Source organism: Oncorhynchus nerka, linkage group LG14 (genome assembly GCF_034236695.1).
Source record: "Oncorhynchus nerka isolate Pitt River linkage group LG14, Oner_Uvic_2.0, whole genome shotgun sequence".
Taxonomy (NCBI): domain Eukaryota; kingdom Metazoa; phylum Chordata; class Actinopteri; order Salmoniformes; family Salmonidae; genus Oncorhynchus; species Oncorhynchus nerka.
The window spans coordinates 35107272-35126318 of NC_088409.1; the positions used below are offsets into that span (position 1 = coordinate 35107272).

Here is a 19047-nt window from a genome sequence, read left to right on the forward strand (position 1 = left end):
ATAATAACCTTGTTTGACTGAGCAGATTATCTTCATGGCTGATGGCCACTTAGTGACTCCATCATGGAGTCACCGGAGCCTTTGTTGTTCGTCTGCCTTTTGACTCGGGCTGATCAGCGTTTGAGTTCCCAGTGAGTTGCCATGGCAACTGCAGCCAGCCGCCCAAGGGTGGTTCATGTGCGAGACCTAAATGCATACAGTATCTCATGACATATCAGGCCCAGATGAAAGCAATAAAACAGATTAAGGGGGAAAACACACTGCAGGTTCAATAAGAATGTTCAGGCTGAGGTGTTGACCTGTTAACCATGTTCAAACTGACGCCCCACATGCTGGTTCCTCTGCAGACACTGTCATATTGAATTATCGACACATACATCTGTCCTGCAGATACGGCGTAATACGGAAACATTCTGCGTGACCCAGCGGCATGATTTTCACATTTTAATTGACCTGCAATTGATTGAATTGTGGCCTCTGTTTTAGTTACAGTAAAGGTTTAGTATAAAACAATACATGCTCTCTTTTGACCTGAAAGGCTGTGTTGGTTGGGCCAGTTGTTAACGTCTTATTGTAGCTCTGAGAGTTCATCATGTTTGCATAAGCCCTTCTCAGTCACAGATAGTTTCACATCCAGGTCATAACCAAGCCAATGTATTTTAAGATGCTTTGCTTTAGTTATAAATTTCCTCTGTGTCTCCACAGGTAAATCCATCCCAGCCACATCAACAGAGGTGAGTGGCATGTTTCTGACTTCCTTGTTTCTGGGAAGATGTCTGTAATAATACGAATGAGAGATGTTGAGCAGGAGGGCCGACCGTGTTCCAATGGAATTATACCTGGCGAAACCGGGCCGGCAACCGTCACAGTGGTGGATGGATACTATCTGTACAAGCATAGGGCGTGTTAATCCTGCTTGATGACATGCCTGACACTCAACCTGCTGCCAGGGGCATTGTGGTGGTGGTTTCACTAGTGCTTTACCATACTGTCTGTGCAGTGCACACCTCATTCACAGCATCTAGCTCAGAGGTTAGACTAGAGAGAATGGATATGACCACACCTACGCTATGTGTAACATGGGACTGTCATTGACAGTGAGGCAATTTCAAATACACTAGCAGTCATTAACTAAAACAAGAACATCTGAAAAAATATATATCATAACACCTAGAACGAAGTCCTAACAGGAGCGATGATGGAGTCTATTTGGAGATCAGTGATAGATAGACCTTCACTACAGACTCTAGGCTCTCAGCTGGTCTGACTGACTGGGCTGGCGAAATGGATGTCACCATGCGAGCTCTCCCCTTTGATGTTGGCTCTGGGTGACATCTAAAGGGCCAATTAGAGCGCTATATTGTAATTTACCTTCCCAGCAACCTCTTCTCAGCCTCTTCCTCCAGCTGATATGGTGATGGGAATAGTTCAATTCCATTCAATACAATTGTATCAGGGGCAAACAGCAGTGCTGTTCAAGTAGTCTCACACAGCCTGGGGAGGAGGTTACTGCTCAAGAGGAGCAATAGCTATTGTTCTCTGTGTATCAGGTGACGTGTCTAGCTAGCATATTTGTGTGTTAGTACGTCATCATCACTACCACGAGGCTAGTAGTATTAGAGCACATGATATGAGGAAACGATTTCCCATCAATGTCCTACATGACTGCAGTTTACTCTGTGTCTTGCATGTATTCAGGGTGGGCTAAATGTATTGTTGAACACCAATAATCTGTCTTCAGTGGGGTGGAACTTTGGGAGTCCTGGAGTAGTGTGGGATTGCCTGGTAATGGATCTCTGGGAGCAGGTGGAGAGAGAATAGAACACACACACACACACACACACACACACACACACGGAGTCTCTCTCTCTCTCTCTCTGAGAATGTGCAGTGAAACTGCGTCAACAAAATCCCTGCCAAGCTGCTTCATGGCAGAAATGTGTTCTCCTAGTGCAGTCAGTCAGTGTCTGATGTGATGTGTGAGAGCCTGGCTGAGGAAAAGAAAATACTGGAAAGTCTATCCTCATTCCAACACCCTCTTCTGACTGTCACCACATCACTGCAGATCCAGCAGTCTTATTGCATTACAGCTCGTGTGTGTGTGTGTGTGGGCAATTTAGTTCAGAAACATTGGTCGTGATTGGATCACACCACTTCTCCAACACTGTCACTGACGTGATTCAATCTCTACTATGCTGCTGTATGACACTGAACTATATGAAACCTGTGTTGTTGTGGCACAATGTACTACATGAAGACAGACAGAGACAGCTGAGCCACTTTCTCCTGGTCCAGACACTGAGAGTGCAATGGAGGTACAGTAGAACCACATACATGTAGCAGATGATAACTAGGTATCCCACAGTGCAGTGACGTCACCCTCCATGAGAACTAAAATAGTGTTGCTCACAGGCCAACTCAAAATCAGGATTTTGGCTAGCTAGCAGATAGCACGTTGCTTTGTGTGTAGATTAGTGTTAGTCATGAGTTCGCTTCCCTGGTATTCAGTACAGGCGTAGAACACGTCACATAAAGGGGAAATAACCCCTGTGTGACTCCTGAAGAATGCTAGTCTTCTTGGTAACACTACTGTTGATGCCTCCAGCATTGGTAAACCTTTCTGGTCTCGTGATCTTGCTACTCTTACTGCTTCTTACTGCTGGGTTATGTTTCATACTTTCATTATGTCCCAGGCAGGCTGGTCCTCCTCTCTGTTGTAGTTCAACTGTTCAGGGAGGGGGATTTTTAAGAGTAAGCCTTTGAAGTTTGGAGGACGATTATGGCAGTTAACATAGTAATGACTAGTCATAGTAATGACCACTCTATTGGAAATAGTATGAATGGACTGATTAACTACACGATCAAAGAAAAAACTGTCTTCTCTGATCAGCTGCTGATAATTAAATGAAATTAAATATTTGTGTCCGAGAAATGATGAACATTCCCATTCATTCCATCTTGAAAATAGTTTGATGGGTTTAGTTTAATGTGTGTTAAAGTGGGTGTGTGGTTGTACGCCGGGGGATCAGGGGGGGTGTCGGCTGAACCCTCAGGCGGAGTTCAACGTCAGTCATATGATTCAGAGGTCATGGGGTTGAGCACAACGTCTCTCCTCTTGCCTTCTCTCAAATCACCACTTTGACTCTAGAGCAAGGCCCTCTACTTTACCTATAAACTCTGTTATGAAATGATCATGAAAACTATTCTAAAACCCTTAAAGAACATCGAAGGGTTTCCTGCCTTCCCTCCTCTGCTATCAATCCCTTCTCTTTTTCGTTGTTGATATATTTAGTTATTAATTTTTTTCCCCCAGTTTTCATATTTCAAGTTATTAGACATTTCAGGATTTACAATTTCAGATTGCTTCATACAGTTACATGAACATACATTTAGATAGGTCAGAGGTTCAGGTACATTCAAGGTCATGGACATTTTGACATTCTTCGAAGGCAGTGCTTCTCATTCCTGGTCCCGGGGACCCAAAGTCATGCACTATACACCCACTCCCAGTGAGAGGCTTGATGGCTCCAGGCCCAGAAACACAGCTCAACGGTATGGTCACAGATTCTCAGCAGGGCCAGGCCAGCCACACATAATGGAGGCAAATCAGATCTTTAAAAATAAACAATAACAATAAAAGCAACATCAATCCGTTGTTGACTGCCTCAAACCAAGTTCAGACATTAGGGGTGAAGTCATTCATCAATGATGTATTGTATAGATTGATTTCTTGCAAAGAAGATACTTAGTCAGTTGCACAACTGAATGCATTCAACCGAAATGTGTCTTCCCCTCTCTGAATCAGAGAGGTGCGGGGGGCTGCCCTAATCAACGTCCACGTCATCGGCGCCCGGGGAGCAGTTGTTTGGGGGTTAACTGGGGAAGAATGGCATATTTTTCCACCTTTTCCACTATTTTTCCACCAGCTCAGTGACTTTCAACGTGGCACTGTCATAAGATGCCACCTTTCCAACAAGTCAGTTCATCAAATGTCTGCCCTGCTAGAGCTGCCCCGTTCAACTGTAAGTGATGTTATTGTGAAATGGAAACTGAAGCTGAAGCGCGTAGCACGTAAAAATGATCTGTCCTCGGTTGCAACACTCACTACCGAGTTCCAAACTGCCTCTGGAAGCAACGTCAGCACAAGAACTGTTCTTGGGGAGCTTCATGAAATGGGTTCCCCATGGCCACACACAAGTCTAAGATCACAATGCCAAGCTCCATATTAATGCCCATGATTTTGGAATGAGATGTTCGACAAGCAGGTGTCCACATTCTTTGGGCCATTTAGTGTATCTCTTGGAACCCAGAACCCAATATTATGTGCTCTGGCTAGGTACTATGTTAGATTTTTTGTAACATTCTATTAGGAGAGACTACTGTTGATGGTATGTAAAAACCACTTAGACCAGAAATACATGGTCTGACAGTGGCTTCCTGTTAGGTTTCTGCCAGCTAAAGGACTTCATGTTTACTGGGGCTGCTGTGCAGTCTGATTTATTTCCTGTGACAGGACTAATGAGGAGGTATAATTGCAAACCCTTCATTTCTCAAATTATTATTTTCTTCAATAGTTTAATTATCTAAACTCTTTTAGCGCCGATTCAAATAATTGATTAACACACTAATAGCAAAGATCTGTCCCTGCACCAGAGTACCATGTAGGCTACTACACGTGGTCAGCGTCTGAAATAGCACCCTATAGTGCACTACTCTCTACCACTCTCTGGGAAAAAAAGTAGTGCCAGAGCGTAGGGATTGGAAGTAGGGTGCCATTTCATATTTGCACTTGGTCACACATATCTACACACACCCTTGTAGTGTTGGACTAGGGTTACAAAGCTAGTAAGCTACCGGTAATTTACCAAAGTTACTGGAATCTTCAGTATCTTGTCTTTATCTTTGGGACCAAAGTTACCAGTTTGACACCAAAAATATTTATAACAAAGAGATATTGACATAGTAAAATAAATAAGTGTTAAATGTTTTTATTTTATATATATTTTTTACCAAATATTTTCTTACGTTAAATAAAAAACGGTGCATTTTTGGTTATGGGGTTGTAAGTAAGCATTTTACGGTAAGATCTACCTACACCTGTTCTATTTGGCGCATGTGACAAATAAAATGTCATTTGATTTGATAAGGCCACATAGAGGGCCTTTGACATTGTCAAAGACTCCAGCCACCCTAGTCATAGACTGTTCTCTCTGCTACCGCATGGCTACCGGTACTGGAGCGCCAAGTCTAGGTCCAAGCATAGTCACTTTAAAAACTCTACCTACATGTACATATTACCTTGATTAACTGGTGCCCCCGCACATTGACTCTGTACCGGTACCCCCTGTATATAGCCTCGCGATTGTTATTTTACTGCTGCTCTTTAATTATTTGTTATCTTTATTTATTTATTTAGGTATTTTCTTAAAACTGCATTGTTGGTTAAGGGCTTGTAAGTAAACATTTCACTGTTGTATTCGGCTCATATAACAAATACAATTTGATTTGATATAATTACAGATGCCGGTGATACCCAGAATGGTCACTAGATGTCTTGTGATAGATTACATAAAATCCTTGAAAGTTACCAATATTCTGGTATTTTCTGGTAAACTTTGAAAGTTTCCAGTAATATAACCTCCAGTGAAGGCTGCTGAGGGGAGAACGGCTCATAATAATGGCCGGAACAGAGCAAATGGAATGGCATCAAACACCTGGAAACCATGTGTTTGATGTATTTGATACCAGTCCTGATCTTGAATGTATTAAGTCCCACTGACCATAACCACTCCATGGTTTAATGATTTATATTGTTGTTTTTAAATGACCATTTTCAGTATTTTATTTCACTTAGTCCTGCTTGTTGAAGCTTGAAGCCTAACACGGAACCCAAACCGGCTGCGCGTGTGCGCCATCGTGTATAAATGTATTTTGCCCCCCCACACCAAACGCGATCACGACACACAGGTTAAAATATCAAAACAAACTCTGAACCAATGACATTCATTTGGGGACAGGTCGAAAAGCATTAAACATGTATGGTAATTTAGCTAGTTAGCTTGCACTTGCTAGCTAACGTTAATTTGTCCTATTTAGCTAGCTTGCAGTTGCTAGCTAATTTGTCCTGGGATATAAACATTGAGTTGTTATTTTACTTGAAATGCACACGGACCTCCGACAATTAATCCACACATAAAACGGCCAACCGAATCGTTTCTAGTCATCTCTCCTCCTTCCAGGCTTTTTCATCTTTGAACTTATATGGTGATCGCATCTAAACTTTCATAGTATTACCACGACAACCCGCAACAAAGTTCGTCTTTCAATCACCCACGTGGGTATAACCAATGAGGAGATGGCACGTGGGTACCTGTTTCTATAAGCCAATGAGGAGATGGGAGAGGCAGGACTTTCAGTGCGATCTGCGTCAGAAATAGGAACGACTTCTATTTTAGCCCTTAGCGTCGCAGACGCGAGCAGTTTGGGTGCAATAATTGAATTACATTGGATTTCTACATTTATTTTGCAACGCTCGCACACTCGACGTGTCCGGTCTGGTCAGCATGTAAGATTTTCACTATACCCTGCAATCACACCTGCAACCCTGTGACTATTAAACACTCTGAATTTGAAGACAACGTGACACCTTGACACTGTAACATCTGTTTCCAAGTCACACTCTCAAACATGTAGAGCCCCTGAAAGCAGATCACTCTCCAGATCCCAATCACCTGAATTCTGATCACCTGTTCACACACCTGTATGTCATTATCACACACTATTTAGTTCAGTTCTTTGCACCCCATCATTGTGAGGTATTGTTTGTTTTGTGACACACTTCTATTTGGAGTGCTTGGTTTCCTGTAATTTAATCCTCCTGTGTATGATAGTTTTAGCCTGCCTCACTAACGGCGCCTGTACTGTTGCCTTTTTGGATCCCCTGTGTATGACCTGCCTGCCCCTGGACCCAGCTACCTGCCTCCTCCTGTGGTCCTTTTACAATAAACACCTGCTGCGCCCTGCGCTTGAAACCAGGTCTCTGTTATACAAAATATATATTTTGGCGTTATTTTCATTAAATAAATACACAGAGTGATATAAATGACATACAGTGATGATTTGAAAATGAATGACAAAGACTGCATGTAGGCTTTAATGACAGAAAGCTGCACAGAGGCATCCTAACACACAGTAGTTCTATCTATCTGGACTATTTAAAACCTCTAACCTTGGTAGGGTGTGGTACGTTAAGATATTCATGTTGACCTCAGGAGGGTGTGGTACTGGTATGGTATTTACAGGGAAAGGTTGGATTGCGTGTGAAGAAAACATGTATGCGTGTGGCAGAACCATTCCCTGCCCCGTGATCAGCTCTCTCTCTTTCGCTCTCGCTCTTTCTCTCTTTCTCGTCATCTCTGTGATCGCCATGTGAGGAACACAGGCAGTCTGTTTGATGTTCTTTTACCTGCTCATGGTTGCGCTTCACTGCACAGTTAAAATCCACAATCTCTTGACACCCACTCCTTCCTCCCTCCTCCCCATTCCTTCACTTAGTTTAGTCACAAGTCCGCGAAGAAAGGAGAGTGTGATGAATCATTAGAACAGTCATGTGTGTGTTGGCTCTCCTCCTGACTCAGGGAATAAATACTACTTATTGCTGTTAAAACCACCCTGTCTTCTACCTACTTAAACCATGCTATAGCTATCAATTAACAGGCTGCTCAGATCCTGGGGTTGTCTTATGTAGAGCTGGAGTCAATCAAATCTGCACAGTCAATGTTTAGGCATCTACCTACAGTTTAGGTTACCTCCCACGCATACGTCTTTTTCTGAGAACCGTAAGGATTTAACTGAGTCATTATTGTCCATGTTCTAGAAGTTTCCATACATGTTTATTAGGTGCGTCATTCTTCTGAGGGATTCTTTTCAGTGTTCTGATTCCTTTGTTCTGTCTTCGCTCTTCAGACTGGATGCAATGCATGGTTCATACTTTGACCTTTGACTAGCAAGGAACAATGTCAAACACACCTCAACAATAGAGGCTTGAGGTTCCTCTTGACTTAACTTGTCTTGCCTAGTGTCTGTCGGGCCTATCACAGTTAGGTTCACTTTGGGTTGTTCTACAATGCAGTCTGGATGAAAGCTGCTTAGAGTTTATAGGCAGACTTTATTATTTTGGATTTGAGAGTGACTGGTCTCATAGCACAGGGGAGAGATGGTGTTGTTGTGGGTCTCTGGCGGGGCGTGTAACAGCAGAGAGTGGAGAGTGAGGTGGGGTGTAACATCAGAGAGGAGGTAGGGAAGAGCAGGGCAGGGTGGGGTGTAGCCAGACAACGAGGGCCTATCCTCGCCAGGGTGCAGAGGTCCCCAGGTTCCCACTGAGCCAGGGTAGTGTTCTGTGTTCTAGAGGAGGTCAGGACAGATCCACTCACATGAATCCTTCTGGATGATTATTGATCTGAACAGGGTCCTGTGACCTTGCCCATGAAGTCTGATCTACAAAAACACACCAAACCCCTCCCTCTTTTCTCTTACTTTCTTGCTCTCTTTTTCTCTCTCTTCCTTTCTCTCACTTAATTTTCTTTCCTTCTCTCCCTCCCTATTTCTATCTATCTTTATTCCCTGTCCCTCCATCGCTTTTTCTCTCTCCCCCTCTTTCTCCTTTTCTCTCTCTCCCTTCTCACTGTTCATCAGCAGCATTCAGGTTTGCAGTGTAATCCGGTGTGATTTCTCCGTCAATCTTTTGTCTCGGGCTTGGCACGCTAGGCCAGCTTCTGGCCTCATTCTCCATGATCTGCCATTCAGAGGCCAGATTCACCTGATTTAATAAAGGGAAGCCGCTTCACTGCATTGACTGGCACTGCTAACGTCTTTCTCACACACCTATTAGAGTTGGACTTAAGTGGTCCTTCATTTGTAAATCAGGGGGTCCAGGAACAAAAAGTGAGCGTGAGAGAGCGGTGACATGGGGAGCTCTGAGAAAAGCATGAGAAAAGAAAATCACCTTTATAATAAAGCATTGCATGCATATCATCACATTTGCGTAGTGACGTAGAGTAGAGGCACTTACAGAAGTTGCAGCCATGGGGGGGCTATTTGTGGCCTATGGTCCCTAACATTGTTGGCCTTTTTATAAACGCATTTCATGCTATTCTATGTCATTTTACATGACTGGAGACTTTTTTTTAAATGCCACGTTCAAAACAACTGGGAACTGGGTCAGACAATCAGTGCGTTCAAGACATTTGGGAAATCTGGAAAAAAAACGAGCTCCACTGGGAGAATTTGTTTTGAATGGTCATCCTACTCAGAATTCCAAGTGGGGAACTCTGGCCTGAAGATCACTGACGTCATGATTCAAACCCCCCGAGTCCCATTTGTCTTGAAAGCACCCTAATATCGAACAAACGATTGAAATGACAGGCTACTTTGGCACTAACAAACTGAGAATTTGAGATCAATGAAAACGACCTTGTCTTGAATCCATCAATAGCCTAGGCCTACATTTGTGCAGACACATATTGTATTATGAGGAAGAAATGATAGTCCTAAACATGCTTTCCAGTTTCACTGACTCACCCAATGATGCTCCGTTCACTTGCTGGTGATGGCCTATGTGTTCATGCCAAAAGCCTCTCTCTTGTTTTACTTTGCATTTGGAAAGGATTCAGACCCCTTGACTTTTTCCACATTACGTTACAGCGTTATTCTAAAATTGATTAAATACATTTTTTTCTTCATCAATCTACACACAATACCCCATAATGACAAAGTGAAAACAGGTTTTTGACATTTTTGCAAATGTATTAAAATAAAGTACAGAAATACCTTATTTACATAAGTATTCAGACCCTTTGCTATGAAACTCAAAATTTAGCTCAGATGCAACCTGTTTCCATTGATCATCCTTGATCAAATCAAATGTATTTGTCACATACACATGGTTAGCAGATGTTAATGTGAGTGTAGCGAAATGCTTGTGCTTCTAGTTCCGACAATGCAGTAATAACCAACGAGTAATCTAACCTAACAATTCCAAAACTACTGTCTTATACACACACGTGTAAGGGGATAAAGAATATGTACATAAAGATATATGAATGCGTAATGGTACAGAGCGGCATAGGCAAGATGCAGTAGATGGTATAGAGTACAGTATATACATATGAGATGAGTAATGTAGGGTATGTAAACAAAGTGGCATAGTTTAAAGTGGCTAGTGATACATGTATTACATAAAGATGTAGTAGATGATATAGAGTACAGTATATACCCTACATTATTCATCTCATATGTATATGTATGTAAACATTATATTAAGTAGCATTGTTTAAAGTGACTAGTGATATATTTTACATCAATTCCCATCAATTCCCATTATTAAAGTGGCTGGAGTTGATTCAGTGTGTTGGCAGCAGCCACTCAATATTAGTGGTGGCTGTTTAAACAGTCTGATGGCCTTGACATAGAAGCTGTTTTTCAGTCTCTCGTTCCCTGCTTTGATGCACCTGTACTGACCTCGCCTTCTGGATGATAGCGGGGTGAACAGGCAGTGGCTCGGGTGGTTGTTGTCCTTGATGACCTTTATGGCCTTCCTGTGACATCGGGTGGTGTAGGTGTCCTGGAGGGCAGGTAGTTTGCCCCCGGTGATGCGTTGTGCAGACCTCACTACCCTCTGGAGAGCCTTACGTTTGTGAGCGGAGCAGTTGCCGTACCAGGCGGTGATACAGCCCGACGGGATGCTCTCGATTGTGCATCTGTAGAAGTTTGTGCTTTTAGTGACGAGCCAAATTTCTTCAGCCTCCTGAGGTTGGCGCTGCTGCGCCTTCTTCACAATGCTGTCTGTGTGGGTGGACCAATTCAGTTTGTCTGATGTGTACGCAGAGGAACTTAAAACTTACTACCCTCTCCACTACTTTCCCATCGATGTGGATAGGGGGGTGCTCCCTCTGCTGTTTCCTGAAGTCCACAATCATCTCCTTTGTTTTGTTGACGTTGAGTGTGAGGTTATTTTCCTGACACCACACTCCGAGGGCCCTCAACTCCTCCCTGTAGGCCGCCTCGTCGTTGTTGGTAATCAAGCCTACCACTGTAGTGTCGTTCCGCAAACTTGATGATTGAGTTGGAGGTGTGCATGGCCACGCAGTCGTGGGTGAACAGGGAGTACAGGAGAGGGCTCAGAATGCACCCTTGTGGGGCCCCAGTGTTGAGGATCAGCGGGGTGGAGATGTTACCTACCCTCACTACCTGGGGGCGGCCCGTCAGGAAGTCCAGTACCCAGTTGCACAGGGCAGGGTCTCGAGCTTGATGCCAAGTTTGGAGGGTACTATGGTGTTAAATGCTGAGCTGAAGTCGATGAACAGCATTCTCACGTAGGTATTCCTCTTGTCCAGATGGGTTAGGGCAGTGTGCAGTGAGGTTGAGATTGCATCGTCTGTGGACCTATATGGGCGGTAAGCAAATTGGAGTGGGTCTAGCGTGTCAGGTAGGGTGGAGGTGATATGGTCCTTGACTAGTCTCTCAAAGCACTTCATGATGACGGAAGTGAGTGCTACGGGGCGGTAGTCGTTTAGCTCAGTTACCTTAGCTTTCTTGGGAACAGGAACAATGGTGGCCCTCTTGAAGCATGTGGGAACAGCAGACTGGGATACTGGGATAAGGATTGATTGAATATGTCCGTAAACACACCAGCCAGCTGGTCTGTGCATGCTCTGAGGGCGCGGCTGGGGATGCCGTCTGGGCCTGCAGCCTTGCGAGGGTTAACATGTTTAAATGTTTTACTCACGTCGGCTGCAGTGAAGGAGAGTCCGCATGTTTTGGCTGCGGGCCGTGTCAGTGGCACTGTATTGTCCTCAAAGCGGGCAAAAAAGTTATTTAGTCTGCCTGGGACCAAGACATCCTGGTCCGTGACGGGGCTGGTTTTCTTTTTGTAATCTGTGATTGACTGTAGACCCTGCCACATACCTCGTGTCTGAGCCGTTGAATTGCGACTCAACTTTGTCTCTATACTGACGCTTAGCTTGTTTGATTGCCTTGCTGAGGGAATAGCTACACTGTTTGTATTTGGTCATGTTTCCGGTCTGGTCTGCCCTGGTTAAAAGCAGTGGTTTGCGCTTTCAGTTTCACGTGAATGCTGCCATCAATCCACGGTTTCTGGTTTGGGAATGTTTTAATCGTTGCTATGGGAACGACATCTTCAATGCACCTTCTAATGAACTCGCTCACCGAATCAGCGTATTCGTCAATGTTGTTGTTGGACGCAGTGCGGAACATATCCCAGTCCACGTAATGGAAGCAGTCTTGGAGCATGGAATCAGATTGGTCGAACCAGCGTTGAACAGACCTGAGCGCGGGTGCTTCTTGTTTTAGCTTCTGTCTGTAGGCAGGGAGCAACAAAATGGAGTCGTGGTCAGCTTTTCCGAAAGGAGTGCGGGGGAGGGCCTTATATGCGTCGCGGAAGTTAGAATAGCAATGATCCAAGGTTTTGCCAGCCCTGGTTGCGCAATCGATATGCCGATACAATTTAGGGAGTCTTGTTTTCAGATTAGCCTTGTTAAAACCCCAGCTACAATGAATGCAGCCTCAGGATATGTGGTTTCCAGTTTGCAAAGAGTCAAATAAAGTTCGTTCGGAGGCATCGATGTGTCTGCTTGGGGGGGAATATATACGGCTGTAATTATAATCGAAGAGAATTCTCTTGGTAGATAATGCGGTCAACATTTGATTGTGAGGAATTCTAAATCAGGTGAACAGAAGGACTTGAGTTCCGGTATGTTGTTGTGACCACACCACGTCTCGTTAACCATAAGGCATACATCCCCGTCCCTCTTCTTACCAGAAAGATGTTTGTGAAGAAACCAGCTGGCTGCACCGATTCCGTTAGTGTCTCTTGAGTGAGCCATGTTTCCATGAAGCAAAGAACGTTACAGTCTCTGATATGTTTCTACAACTTGACCTGTGGTAAATTCAATTGATTGGACATGATTTGGAAAGTCACACACCTATCTATATAAGGTCCCACAGTTGATCTGGGGAAGGTTACCAAAAAAGAGACCTGAAAATAGCTGTGCAGCGATGTTCCCCATCCAACCTGATAGAGCTTGAGAGGATATGCAGACAAGAATTGGAGAAACTCCCCAAATACCGGTGTGCCAAGCTTGTAGCATCATACCCAAGAAGACTTGAGGCTGTAATCGCTGCCAAAGGTGCTTCAACAAAGTACTGAATAAAGGATCTGAATACTTTTGGGGGGAATTAATTAAAGAATTTGCAAAAATGTCAAAAACACATTTTTGCTTTGTTATTATGGGGTGTTGTGTGTATATTGATGAGGGGAGAAAAAAAAGCAATTTAATCCATTTTAGAATAATGCTGTACAGTAACAAAACGTGAAAAGTCAAGGGGTCTGAATATTTTCAGAGTGCACTGTATATTGATTGCCTATAGCTGACAGATTAGAGTCTTCTCTGTTCAGCAGGAGACATTTGCTTTCCAACCTGTGTTTTCCCGTGATTGTAGGCTATTTGAAATATTGCGAAAGGCCAGTTTTGTCTGCATGCTGTTTACTGACAGATTTGCAGCTTGTTCCCAACTGTAGGCTAGGCCTTGTTATTGAGCTACACTCCACAGCTAGGCTATTTTTAAAATAAGCTATTTATCCTCTGTGGCAATATTTTGGGCTTTGTCATGGTGAAGTAGGCTATTTGAAATTATTTCAATTATTTCAGAACAGACAGGAGTAACTATAACTTTGGCACATTTATGTCAATTTATCAGGCTTGCTGCAGCTCCTCCAGAACCATTTGCGCTGCTGTGATTCTATAAAGAAATACATTAAGTGTGTGTGTGTGTGTGTGTGGATATTCTTGATTTAATAAATGTATGCATAAGATTTAAATCACTCCTGAAGCTCTTGAATATTTGTTGGTTTTATCATCTTAAATATTGTTGGATTCTGGGTTAAACTTGGAACATTGCTATCCTAGAGACTGGTTTTTACATCAGAAGTTAATGGTTATCGGTAGGAATAAGATGTCTTTGGAATGTGCTGGGTGGACGGGAGGAAGTCACAGGATTGCTATAGGGGAGACAGATGGACATCTGTAGATTAGGCAAATGAGGTGTTGAGGCCAGGTCAGATCTCCTTAAGGGAGAAATTATGGTTTATTACTCTATTACTTTGTCTTATTTCGTCTTCCTGCCGAGCCATAATAGATGTAAGGATTGGAGAGGAGGAGGAGTGCATCTAAATTGGAGTATATACACTTGTGTTGGTGGAAACATGTTTAGTCTGATGCAGCTGTATTGATCCTCTGGGTAGAATAAACCTGGTTAAAGCTTTCATAGTGTCCGTAGAGTTTTTTACTCTCAGAATTAGAACCTAACAGTATTTGTGTCATTGTGTCATTATTATTAAGCAATAAGGCCCGAGGGGGTGTGGTATATGGAAATATAGTATATATACTTGTGGTATATTGGCCATATAATCACAAACCACCAAGGTGCCTTATTGCTATTATAAACTGTTTACAAATGTAATTAGAGCAGTAACAATAAGTGTTTCGTCATCTGATATACCACGGTTGTCAGCCAATCAGCATTCAGGGCTTGAACCACCCAGTTTATAATGGCCAGTAATCTCTGCTGGCTCAGTCAAGTCACGTTATTACTGACTAATCTGTTAAGGTCTGCCTTGCTTTTAAAGGTTGGGTTGTTCACTTGAATGAAAGGGTCATGTGTTTGTGTAGCACATGCTATAGCTGAAAGCATGGGACAGTCTTGTGCCGGATAATGAAAGGAGATTATATATATTACATAACAGGGAACGAAGACAAACTCATATTTACTGTTGTTTTCCAGGAGATTAACAGCTGAATAACACAAATTATTCAAAATTCATTTATTCAAAACATGATTCTTGGATGCCTATGAGGAACATACAGTGCCTTTGGAAAGTATTCAGACCCCTTGACTTTTTCCATATTTTGTTACGTTACAGCCTTATTCTAAAATGTATTAAACCCCTCATCAATCTACACACAAAGGCACATACCCCAATACCCCATAATGACAATGCGTCGCTGCACAGCTATTTTCTGGTCTCTCCAGAGATGTTCAATCGGGTTCAAGTCCCGGCTCTGGCTGGGCCACTCAAGGACATTCAGAGACTTGTCCCAAAGCCACACCTGTGTTATCTTGGCTGTGTCCTTAGGGTCGTTGTCCTGTTGGAAGGTGAACCTTCTCCCCCAGTCTGAGGTCCTGAGCGCTCTGGAGCAGGTTGTCATCAAGGATCTCTCTGTACTTTGCCCTGTTCATCTTTCCCTCAATCCCAACTAGTCTCCCAGTCCCTGTCACTGAAAAACATCCCCACAGCATGATGCTGCCACCACCATGCTTCACCGTAAGGATGGTGCCAGGTTTCCCCCAGACGCAACGCTTGGCATTCAGGCCAAAGAGTTCAATCTTGGTTTCATCAGAACAGAGAATCTTGTTTCTTATGGTCTGAGTCTTTAGGTGCCTTTTGGCAAACTCCAAGCAGGCTGTCATGTGCATTTTACTGAGGAGTGGCTTCTGTCTGGCCACTCTACCATAAAGGCCTGATGGGTGGAGTGCTGCAGAGATGGTTGTCCTTGAAGTTTCTCCCCATGTGACCATCGGGTTCTTGGTCACCTCCCTGACCAAGGCCCTTCTCTCCCGATTACTTAGTTTGGCTGGGCAGCCAGCTCTAGGAAGAGTCTTGGGGGTTCCAAACTTCTTCCATTTAAGAATGATGGAGGCCATTGTGTTCTTGGGGACCTTCAATGATGCAGACATTCTTTGGTACCCTTCCCCAGATCTGTGCCTCGACACAATCCTCTCGATGCTCTAAGGACAATTCCTTAGAGCATCGACATGCATTGTCAACTGTGGGACCTTATATAGACAGGTGTGTGCCTTTCCAAATCATGTCCAATCAATTGAATTTACCCCAGGTGGACTCCAATCAAGTTGTAGAAGCATCTCAAGGATGATCAATGGAAACAGGATGCACCTCAGCTCAATTCCGAGTCTCATAGCAAAGGGTCTGAGTACTTTCAGGTATTTCTGTTTTTGTTTTTTATACATTTGCAAAAATAAACTGTTTTTGCTTTGTCATTGTGGGGTATTGTGTGTAGATTGCTGAGGATTTGTATTTGTTTAACTTCTTGGTGCACCCATGCCGTTAGCGGGATCATTTTCGTCAACATCTGCTGAATTGCAGAGCGACAAATTCAAATTAAATTACAAAAAATATTTACTTTTCATGAAATCACAAGTGCAATATAGCAAAACACAGCTTAGCTTGTTGTTAATCCACCTGGCGTGTCAGATTTCAAATACGCTTTACAGCAAAAGTTATCCAAGCGTTTATGTTAGGACATCTCTCTCAGCAGACGAAACATTACAAACAGCTAGCAGCAAAGTAGATTGGTCACGAAAGTCAGAAAAGCAATAAAATTAATCGCTTACCTTTGATGACCTTCAGATGTTTGCACTCACGAGACTCCCAGGTACACAATAAAATGTTCCTTTGGTTCGATAAAGATAATTTTTATATCCAAAAACCTCCATTTGGTTGGCGTGTTTTGTTCAGAAATCCACAGGCTCGTGCAGGTCATGGCGGGCAGACGAAAATTCCAAATAGTATCCGTAAAGTTCATAGAAAATGTCAAACGTTTTTTATAATCAATCCTCAGGTTGTTTTTACAATAAATAATCAAAAATATTTCAACCGGACCGTAGCTTTTTCAATAGGAGAGAGAGAGAAAATGTCTGCTCCAAGCTGCTGCGCATGCAAAACTCTGCTGGCACCCAGCCATCCACTGACACGATGTGATCGTTCTCGCTCATTTTTCAGAATAAAAGCCTGAAACTATGTTTAAAGACTGTTCACACCATGTTGAAGCCATAGCGAAAGGAATCTGGTTGATATCCCTTTAAATGGAGGGAAGGCATGCAATGGAACAGGGAAATTTGTTTATCTTAGGCACTTCCTGGTTGGATTTTCCTCAGGTTTTCGCCTGCAATATCAGTTCTGTTATACTCACAGACAATATTTTGACAGTTTTGGAAACTTTAGAGTGTTTTCTATCCTAATCTGACAATTATATGCATATTCTAGATTCTGGGCCTGAGAAATAGGCAGTTTCATTTGGGTATGTTTTTCATCCAAACATCAAAATACTGCCCCCTACACTCAACAGGTTAATCAATTTTAGAATAAGGCTGTAACGTAACAAAATATGGAAAATGTCAAGGGGTGAATACTTTCCGAAGGCACTGTATATGGATGGCAATATAATGATACCCAGTGTGTGTTGTTGCTTGTGTCCTGTCCTTTAGGTGATTGAGTCTCTGGGCATCATGATCTACAAGGCGTTGGACTACGGACTGAAGGAGAACGAGGAGCGGGAGCTGAGCCCACCCCTGGAGCAGCTCATAGACCTCATGACCAACATGGGTGAGGCCGAGAGAGACGCCTGCCCTGACGAAGGTTACGAGGCGACCGAGGAAGAGGAGGAGGCCGAAGACGACCCCATCAACATCTGTAATGTTCGTGGCTACAGGGACATCCTGAGGGTAGGCAGCTGTTGATTGGGGGAGGATGGTGGTTGATGATGATTAAAAGCCCAAATGTCACTACATGGGTGAATGACAGGGTTAATAAGGAAATAGTAGGTTTTCTGCTGTCAAGCCATCAAGTGCAGTCAACTACAAAATTGTGGTGATCAGGTCAGGGTCATGGTACTGGAGCCTGCAATTGTTGTATATGGGTCTTCCCTCCAGTAGTGTTGAGACTATAATCTATACTAGATCCACCCAGCATGTCTAGTAGTGTTGAGACGATTATCTATACTAGATCCACCCTGCATGTTCAGTAGTGGAGACTATAATTTATACTAGCATGTTCAGTAGTGTTGAGACTATAATCTATACTCGATCCACCCAGCATGTACAGTAGTGGAGACTAATGTCTATGCTAGATCCACCCAGCATGTACAGTGGTGTTGACAGTATAATCTATACTAGATCCACCCAGCATGTCTAGTAGTGTTGAGACTATAATCTATACTAGATCCACCCAGCATGTACAGTAGTGGAGACTAATGTCTATGCTAGATCCACCCAGCATGTACAGTGGTGTTGACAGTATAATCTATACTAGATCCACCCAGCATGTTCAGTAGTGGAGACTAATCTATACTAGATCCACCCAGCATGTACAGTAGTGGAGACTAATGTCTATGCTAGATCCACCCAGCATGTACAGTGGTGTTGACAGTATAATCTATACTAGATCCACCCAGCATGTTCAGTAGTATTGAGGCTATCGTCTATACTAGATCCACCCAGCATGTTCAGTAGTATTGAGGCTATCGTCTATACTAGATCCACCCAGCTTGTACAGTAGTGGAGACTATAATCTATACTAAATCCACCCAGCATGTTCAGTAGTGTTGAGACTATAATCTATACTAAATCCACTCAGCATGTTCAGTAGTGGAGACTATTGTCTATACTAGATCCACCCAGCATGTTCAGTAGTGGAGACTATTGTCTATACTAGATCCACTCAGCATGTTCAGTAGTGGAGACTAATGTCTATGCTAGATCCACCCAGCATGTTCAGTAGTGGATACTATTGTCTATACTAGATCCACTCAGCATGTTCAGTAGTGGAGACTATTGTCTATACTAGATCCACCCAGCATGTTCAGTAGTGGAGACTATAATCTATACTAAATCCACCCAGCATGTTCAGTAGTGGAGACTAATCTATACTAGATCCACCCAGCATGTACAGTGGTGTTGACAGTATAATCTATACTAGATCCACCCAGCATGTTCAGTAGTATTGAGGCTATCGTCTATACTAAATCCACCCAGCATGTTCAGTAGTGTTGAGACTATAATCTATACTAAATCCACTCAGCATGTTCAATAGTATTGAGACTATTGTCTATACTAGATCCACCCAGCATGTCCAGTAGTGTTGAGAGGACATCATACTAGATCCACCCAGCATGC

At 43.2% G+C, this 19047-nt stretch overlaps 1 protein-coding gene across 1 annotated transcript in view; it reads left to right on the forward strand.

Annotated features, from left to right (window-relative positions):
- The window catches only part of LOC115140929 (protein spire homolog 1), a 47689-nt gene that overhangs the window by 7737 nt on the left and 20905 nt on the right, over positions 1–19047 (forward strand). The window contains 2 exon segments of the mRNA XM_029679420.2: positions 706–734; positions 17362–17598. Of these exon segments, the coding sequence (XP_029535280.2) occupies positions 706–734; positions 17362–17598 (266 nt within the window).